This window comes from Limulus polyphemus, unplaced genomic scaffold (genome assembly GCF_000517525.1).
Source record: "Limulus polyphemus unplaced genomic scaffold, Limulus_polyphemus-2.1.2 Scaffold2465, whole genome shotgun sequence".
NCBI lineage: Eukaryota > Metazoa > Arthropoda > Merostomata > Xiphosura > Limulidae > Limulus > Limulus polyphemus.
Genome location: NW_013668075.1, coordinates 78,296 through 88,095, shown reverse-complemented (window position 1 = coordinate 88,095; position 9,800 = coordinate 78,296). Strand labels below are relative to the sequence as shown.

General features: G+C 34.5%; 1 protein-coding gene across 1 annotated transcript in view; it reads right to left on the bottom strand.

The window, feature by feature from the left end:
• The window catches only part of LOC106467031, a 62,844-nt gene extending 54,408 nt beyond the window's left edge, over window positions 1-8,436 (bottom strand). Inside the window, exons 1-4 of the mRNA XM_013927340.2 lie at window positions 8,347-8,436; window positions 7,025-7,192; window positions 4,922-5,120; window positions 4,494-4,618 (exon numbers count right to left, since the gene is read on the bottom strand). Coding sequence (XP_013782794.2) covers window positions 4,494-4,618; window positions 4,922-5,120; window positions 7,025-7,192; window positions 8,347-8,436 — 582 coding nt within the window. The remainder of the gene's footprint in view (window positions 1-4,493; window positions 4,619-4,921; window positions 5,121-7,024; window positions 7,193-8,346) is intronic.
• Window positions 8,437-9,800: the final 1,364 nt, after the last annotated feature.

Here is a 9,800-nt window from a genome sequence, read left to right as displayed (position 1 = left end):
TATATCAGTTGAGTTATTAATAATAAACTTATGTGAGATTAAAACTATTCATATATCAGTTCAGTTATTAATAATAAACTGATGTGTGGTTAAGACTATTCATATATCAGTTGAGTTATTAATAATAAACTTATGTGAGATTAAAACTATTCATATATCAGTTCAGTTATTAGTAATAAACTATGTGTGGTTAGGACTATTTCTATATCCTATAGATCGGTTAACGTAATTTATCCCCTAGAAGTAAAGGTTTATTCAATCCAAGACAAAGAATGTCCCAATCAACTAACTATAGATTCTTCCACATTCTCTTGACGTTCAAAAAGTAGTGTAGTTTATAACCCTCATTTCACGGAAACTTCAATTTTCTCTGCGGATAATGTTTCCGTCAATGAACCTTCACAGCAATAAATACTTGACACGTTATATCAGCGTCCCCAAAGTTATTTTATTGTACAACAAAATGAAACTTTTAGTGTGGTCTCGGTTTAGACGAAACGGACAGACAAATTTCGTACGTTGAAATGAGACAAAACACGAACATCGCTGTTACGTCTAAACTACCCCTAAAATCTCTTTCAGTAATTAAAAACATGTTTTTTTTTCTTATTGACGAAAGGTTTGAAACAATAAAGTCCGACATTTTTTTTTTACCCATTTTATTTTCACTTTCCAAGTAGATGTCCAAATGTTATATTCTCTAGCTGTCTATAATAAAATGGCTAAACATTCTAGAAACAATAATCTTACAGAAGTTTAGAATGTTAATAGTGATACGTTTTTGGACAGAATAGCAAGGTCAATCTTAAACCATTCTTTAAAAAAAAAAAACGACAACATAAGGGACTTACTCGGGTATGTTATCAAATGGAATTACCGTGATCCCACTTTCTTCAGTCAGTTTTCTCCCGTAGATTTTGGAGTATAGCGGAAAGCTTGCGAACTTTGGTTAGTTTCAAGTCTTTGTTTATTATCTTGTTAGTGGTACCAGTAGACGCGTTTAGCTTTATTGCAGTAGGCTTTTCAATTGGAAGATTATCTGTTATAAGTATAATATTCACCTTGCAGTCATGGGCGGAGGGCGTTCTCCGTTATAACCATAGTATTCACCTTTAATATGAAGGCGTTCTCTGTTATAACCATAATATTCACTATTAATATGAGGGCGTTCTCTGTTATAACCATAGTATTCACCTTGCAGTCATGGGCGGAGGGCGTTCTCTGTTATAACCATAGTATTCACCTTTAATATGAAGGCGTTTTCTGTTATAACCATAATAGTCACTATTAATATGAGGGCGTTCTCTGTTATAACCATAATATTCACTATTAATATGAGGGCGTTCTCTGTTATAACTATGATATTCACTTTTAATATGAGGGCGTTCTCTGTTATAACCATGGTATTCACCTTTCAGATGAGGGCGGAGGGCGTTCTCTGTTATAACCATAATATTCACCTTGCAGATGTTGCAGATGAGGGCGTTCTCTGTTATAACCATAGTATTCACCTTGCACATGAGGGCGTTCTCTGTCATAACCATAATATTCACCTTTAATATGAGGGCGTTCTCTGTTATAACCATAATATTCACCTTGCAGATGAGGGCGTTCTCTGTTATAACCATGGTATTCACCTTTCAGATGAGGGCGTTTCTCTATACTAGTTTGTAGTGTAGTTCCGGATCCTTTAGCTGGTCAAAACACATTTCCTGTCCGAGTTTTCCATTGTCTTCTTCAACATGTTGTTTCTTTTGGACATACTGATATAGTACTTAGAAAGAGCTGTGACATAAATCTTCAGCCATAAGTCTACTCGTTGTGGCATTGCACTTCTGAATGATTGGAAGTTCGACAAGATCCAAATATATAGGTGCTACAAAGTCGTTCTTAGCTCCACCGCTCGTATGTGAGGCGACATGCCACTGCAGGGTATAAGCAAAGTGTTCGTCGCAAGTGCTTAACCCTCTCTATGAAATTAATACATAAATAATAAACTAACAGAAGAACTGAAACGGAATTCCAAACTTCCCACTAAGGTTTAATGTGTGCAAAACGTGATCCATTCACCCTGTAAGATGATTCTTCCCCAAATACTGTTCTGGGAGCAACAAAACAAAAGTAAACTCGGCCAATATTACATTCCCAGTTAGTAAACTACGTTTTTAGCTTCACGGCGATCGTAGGTTTTAAAGCACTCACTACCCGAAAATGAGCTTAAGTTGCAAATCTATGTTCTTTTCACTGAACGTTTGGTTCAAAGTCTTATCTGATAATTTATCATTTCGAATATGTTTAATGTTTTTATCTGAAAATTCACTACTTTAGGTTTTACTTGATACAAAAACGCTCGATGTTTACTTTAATATTTTAATTGATAATAAAACGCCTAATGTTTATCTTAACGTTTCACTGCTTGTCAACCTCTGAGCTTTATTAAGACAGTCGATGAGTCCTACCAGATTCCGTTCTTAATAACCAATAAAGTGTAAACTTTAGCCGACTGAAGAAACTGTCCGTTTAGTACACATTTATATTGTTTGTTTGAATTTCGCGAGGGCTATCTGCGCTAGTCGTCCCTAATATAGCAGTGTAAGACTAGAGGGAAGGCAGCTAGTCATCACCACCCACCGCTAACTCTTGGGCTACTCTTTACCAACGAATAGTGGGATTGACCGTCACATTATAACGCTCCCACGGCTGAAAGGGCGAGCATGTTTGGTGTGACAGGGATTCGAACCCGCGACCCTCAGATTGCGAGTCGTGTGCCTTAACCACCTGGCCATGCCGGGCCGTTTATTAGGTTGATACACAAATTAAATTTTGTGCCAACTTATCAAGTGTCCTGTTTTGATAGCTTATTCAACAAATGAAGAATTTGACATCATTTTTTACTACATACATAATGTTTATGTTCATCAAGACGATATTTATATTTACGTTTAGTTTGACCTATGATTTATTATGAGATTCACATCTAATTCAACATTTTGCCATTTTATTTCAAGAAATTAGAAAGTATTATTTTTATTTTATTAATTGATCTAAAAATGAGGATGAAGTTATGTTTGCTGAACACATTGGCTATTTGACCAGTTATACCTTTTATATACGGTAATATTACAACATTTTTAATTTCGTTACAAGTGTTGTCTGATTTTGTAAACTGTGCTTTTCTTTTGATCTAATCGACAATGTCATATGTGGACCTACGTTGTTGTTTTTTTAAGCAAAATCTGACATGTTAATGTTGGACCCCTGTTTTGGAAAGACACGTGTGAACCTTGAACACCTGACTAATGTCGTAGTGGACTAATAACACTTACTTCTGTTTTAAACTTATTTTAATCCTCAAAAATGTCTTAAAAAAATCTCCCAGTCAGGTGAAGGACTTTATTTTAAAGTATGATAAACCTTAGGGGGGGACAATTAATTTTTGTTTAAAGTAGTGCAGATATCCATTTTTGTGAGAATATGTTTTAACTATTTAGAATATTCTTTAACTTAGGAGTATTGAATCATATTTTGGGGCTTTACTTCATTGTTAGTAGTCCAATTAGACTTTCAAAAAAGGGATATTAATTTTCATGTAATATGTTTTGACATTCCAGTAGTTTGTTAATGTTTTGATTCCCATTAATTCAAATTGATTTAAACAATGGGAATCAAAAGCTAAATATTTCTATACATTTTGTGGTGTTTTAATCTTACCGAAATTTAATTATGTAATGTTACATATAATTTTTCATCTGCTCTGAACAAATCTAGTTTTTAGTTACGCCATCTATTGAGAAAATAACTAAACAACCACTCTAGAATAAAAATAAATAATGCACCATCTATAAAATACAAAAATCCCCAAATAAAAACTACAATTACAATCGAAGTAAATAATTGTATATTGTTACAACGATAAATATTTCACATGAGAGAGCTGGCAAGTTACCTATGTGACATTATATAATGCTATTAAGTATTACAGTATTGTTTTCCTTCTACAATTGTTCTTGTTAAGATGACTTACTATTCGTTATTTTAAGGCTATTCATTTTATCATTTCAATTTATTCTGCGGATATCAGTTACCTACAGGTATCAACTGGTAAAGTCCAAGAAGAAAGATCAAACAAGCTTATATAACAGCCCACAAGGGCTAAGATTTGAAGAAAAACAAACTTATTATTATTTACGTCTGTGAACATGAATGGTCAGGGACACTGAGGGTAAGGTGAGAAGCGATTACAAATAAAAACATTGTGTTTACGATATATACATACTATTTACTGTTGAATTTTGCAAGAAATAAAGCTTTAGATTTTGCAACAAGTGCAAGAATTGGATAATGTGCTCCATACACACACACACACATAAATACATATTTATCATGCTACAGAACTTATAACAAAATTTTCATATTCAAGGAAACAATCTCAACTATTATGAAAGTTAAACTTGACTAACATACCAAGAATAAAAACAAGCCATCACACTAACCTGCTGCTCCTTGTATTTATTTTCAATGTCTGATAATGTCCATTTAAGACAGACAGCTGGAGACCTGAGTTTATTCTCCACTTCCCTCAACCAATGGCGCAAGCATTTCATTTGGTGAGCCACCTCTGCGTATAAATCAAGTTTCTTATTTTAAGTACCAGTAGATTATATTAAGTCTTTCTACAATCATGATTAAAATTACCTACATTTCACTAATCAAACATAAACTTTCATTATTCTTTTAGTCTCAAAAATATCAAAAACTAATGTTGATTGACAAGCTTTCACTTCTCTTGTTGGAGAGTTCTCACTGTGATCATTACCAAGAAAGGGATGATAAAAAATTGTCGACGTTGCAATAATATAAACTATAAACGTCTTATCTTATTATCTTCTACCCACACTTTTTTTCCACCTAGTTTTCCTACCTTGAAATATCCCATCCTGAGATTGTTGGGGTTTGTGAGGGTTTACTGTCTGCTCAACAGCTTCCCACTTATTATGTAATAGATTCACCCTACGATGGATTTCATCCTTCATGTTTGGATAACGGCTGCCAAGCTGTTGGGCTTGGTCGTTGAACAGCTTTAGCTTCAGACCTTTCTTCTGAAGTTCTTCCTGTACTGACTGAAAAACAAAAAGTGTCGTGAACATAAAAACCATGAAACTTCTTATTGGAGACAGATGATAACGACTTCAACGTCGTTAAACTACATTATGTTTAACTCATGGATAACTGATTATTAATCTGATTCATCATAACAGATTTATGATGAAGTTACTTCATCATAAGGAAATTATTACAAATTTGTTTCCTGATGATAAAATGTTCAATAACTTTTTAGAGCTTTATTTGGTTTTAAAAACCACAGTAGAGTAGCTTTTTCCAACCATTGGTCTGTGGACATGTGTCAGCCTGCAGAAAAACAAGAAGAAAGGCAAAAAAATCTGAAATTTTAAGCTCTACAATAAGCTAGCTTAATATCTGACAGAGTAAAAGCATGATTAGGCAAAACTTTTCCAAGAGGCAGAATGGATTGCCAAGTTAGCCTATTTGTTTGACATGTTCTTGACGGTAAATATGTCACTGCAAGGTAGGATAGCTACAGTTTTTTGGATGACAGATTTAAAAAGATGGTAAATGGCGAGAAGAAATTGAGTACCGAGAGAGTGTTTCGACATGTTCCAGTACCTCTTGGCAACTGTCAACACTGTTTACGAACAACTTGACATGAAGAGTTTGAAGGACATCACTAGTAAGCTTTGATGTCTTTGGATAGTATGGCTTGAATTCTACACTTTAACTGACTCAGACCCCAGAAACAGAAATACACTAACCAGAAAAACTCTTAATACAATTTGAGAAAGAAATTTAAATGCAATAGCAGAGGGTAAACTCATAGAACTGTGAAGTGATGAAAGGCTAAAGACTTCATTTCTAAGTAAAGCATCATTTGCAGCATTTTGTATCAAACTAAGACCTTAAGATCCAGTCTTGGGAGAATGTGCAATGGAATATCTGCTTCCTTTACCATTCATATATCTCCGTGTGGCTGGGATCTCAGATATGATCACGCTTCCTTTCCCATTCATATATCTCCGTGTGGCTGGGATCCCAGATATGATCACGCTTCCTTTCCGATTCATATATCTCCGTGTTGCTGGGATCCCAGATATGATCACGCTTCCTTTCCCATTCATATATCTCCTGTGTTGTTGGGATCTCAGATATGATCACGCTTCCTTTCCCATTCATATATCTCCGTGTTGTTGGGATCCCAGATATGACAACGATTCCTTTCCCCACTCATATATCTCCGTGTTGCTGGGATCTCAGATATGATCACGCTTCCTTTCCCATTCATATATCTCAGTGTGGCTGGGATCTCAGATATGATCAGTGCTCAAATCTCCCCCCCCCCCCTCCAAAAAGAAGTGCCAGATCACACTATATCATTTCAACAAAATTGGAAATTATCTAAAAATAATGTACCTCAACCTTTTTTTTTCAGTCCATGAAAACTAAAAATAAAATGGTCAAAATGAAATAGAAACTAAAATTTAAAAAAATGTTTAAAAGCTATTGAGTTTGAAAACTATGATTTCTTTAAAATTTAATCCACTTTTACTATTGCAAAACTAATTGTCTGTGATGTGGGTGTTTTATACAAGAACAATAATAACCGAGTACACTTTGGATGACACAGAAAAAAAGAGAGAGAGAAGCTTTAGTCATTTAAACAGACGGAATTATTTATTTACTCCTTTCACACTTGGTGTATATCAAGCCTAAAGGGAAGCTAACTTGAATCTCATCTTTGCAAAATGTTGCACACACGCAATAAATAAATAAATATATTTTATGTTTCATTTCCTTTTATGCTCAGGCAGTGTTATTTTGTTGTCACAACAACTATCTACTCCATATCTATAGGTTGTATACTTTAGTATGGGCTTATAGGTCTATATTTTTATATAGGTACACTGACATAGGCATAGGTACACTGTCATTGACTTTTTTTATTACCTACCTTTGTGACAGCAGTTCGATTCTCTTCATTCTCACATTCAGGTATAAGAAACTGGAGCTTATGTAACCCATCATGTAGAAGATTAAAGTGCTTAATAAACTCTGTGAAGGACCAAGTCACAGAATACCAGATTTTATCATCATCTTGACCCAAATCTCCAGTGGCTTCCTGATGGGGGGAAACACAAAAACAACAACAATAAAGATCAGTGGATAACTATGTGAATCACTGGGACAATAAAGATCAGTGGATAACTATGTGAATCAAAGGGACAATAAAGATCAGTGGATAACTATGTGAATCAAAGGGACAATAGAGATCAGTGGATAACCATGTGAATCAAAGGGACAATAGAGATCAGTGGATAACTATGTGAATCAAAGGGACAATAGAGATCAGTGGATAACCATGTGAATCAAAGGGACAATAAAGATCAGTGGATAACTATGTGAATCAAAGGGACAATAGAGATCAGTGGATAACTATGTGAATCAAAGGGATAATAAAGATAAATGGATAACTATGTGAATCAAAGGGACAATAGAGATCAGTGGATCACTATGTGAATCAAAGGGACAATAGAGATCAGTGGATCACTATGTGAATCAAAGGGACAATAGAGATCAGTGGATCACTATGTGAATCAAAGGGACAATAGAGATCAGTGGATAACTATGTGAATCAAAGGGACAAAGATCAGTGGATCACTATGTCTAAGCTTTGCAGAGTACAGAGAATCATTAAAAGTGCAAGAAACAAATAGGTTTTGTGTCATATGCTACAAGGTATATATAATTCTTTATCATCAATTTCATTAACAGTGTTAACTAAACTGTTCAGTATATATATATTACTTTTATTTATATTTTTTATGAAGATAATGATTTTGCAATGTTAGCTTAGTATATGGATTTTTGGTTAACCTAAATCTCTTCAGTTTGCCAAAAGCTCACGAGATACTGAGATTATGGCCCAAAATATTGTTAACAGGGAGGGTAGCCGATTGATGAATCAATGCTTTCAAATTATTAAAAGTTTGTTTTATTACAATGTAACTCCTCTTTATCCAAGACCAGTAAGTAGTTACATTAGCTATATTATTTACTACGTTAACTTTTAATTCTTATCTGTGTATGCAACTTGCTTCGATCACAAGTTATTGGTCAGTCTGTATAAATCATTGCAATACTTATTTAAACAATAATAGAAAGTTTTCTATAGGATTTTTCCAGAGGCCTTCAAGCTATTTTATTTGAAAACATACTTCTAGCTATAGCATCACATTTGGGACAGGCTTAAAAATTTTTCTTTTTTCTTCTAACACGAGCGATAGTTTGAAACTGGAGCCAAATGAGAGACTTTTTGACATCATGACCTAGGAAATTCTTATCTTCACCAATTTCTGCTGACATACCAACACATCTAACAAAATTTGCCAACTTAAAATTTTTTTATTGTTGTATTATAGTTAAAATATTTTTTCCCAGAAATTCATATAGTTCGCAATGACGTGGGAGGGCATCACCTCAATGCTGATTGGCCAATGCATTGAGGTTTGACAACATGGCTTATCTCATCCCTAGAACCCTTCATGCTAAACTAATAAATACACTACCTAGCAGGGCTGCATGGGAGAATTTACTATTGACGAGCATACATCAACAACATGGCAAACACAAGTTTGTTCAGTGTATCCACCTCCAAAAAATGTTCTTGCTGATTAAGGATTAGGATCAAAAACAAATTAATTCCAATTGGAAACTTATCCACTAGGAGGGAAGTACTTGTAAATTTACTTGGCAAGTGAGACAAAATGGAAGAAAAAAAACATAAAATTGTCAGCAACAGTCAATTCAACTTCATCGATATCGAACAGCAAGTGTGTGCTGTGAATGAATTTGAAATTTCTGTAATTCTCTTCACAGAATAAATGTTGATAGTAATTGTATTCATGGTTTAACATGTTATGTTTTAGGTGACCACGAAACTAGTGGCATTTCCAAAATGTTTTTGCCAAGCAATTTGAAAAAAAAAAAATATTTACCTACCTACCTACTTACTCACATTTTAAATCAGTTTAGGGTTACAGCAAACTAAAACATTTTTAAGCTTGCCCTTGTCCAGTTTGTTAATAAAGTATGATGGTTGATGTATCAATGAATGTTGTGTGGTAGTAGAAGTATGATGGTAGATGTATCAATGAGTGTTGTATGGTAGTAGAAGTATGATGGTAGATGTATCAATGAGTGTCGTGTGGTAGTAGAAGTATGATGGTAGATGTATCAATGAGTGTTGTATTGTAGTAGAAGTATGATTTACTGATTTTTATGTTTTCATGTGTAACTGAAACTACCACTACCACACGACACTCACTGATACATCAACCATCATACTTCTACTACTACCACACGACACTCACTGATACATCTACCATCATACTTCTACTACCACACAACACTCACTGATACATCAACCATCATACTTCTACTACTACCACACGACACTCATTGATACATCTACCATCATACTTCTACTACCATACAACACTCACTGATACATCTACCATCATACTTTTACTACCACACGACACTCATTGATACATCTACCATCATACTTCTACTACCATACAACACTCACTGATACATCTACCATCATACTTCTACTACCGCACGACACTCACTGATACATCTACCATCATACTTCTACTACCACACGACACTCACTGATACATCTACCATCATACTTCTACTACCACACGACACTCACTGATACATCT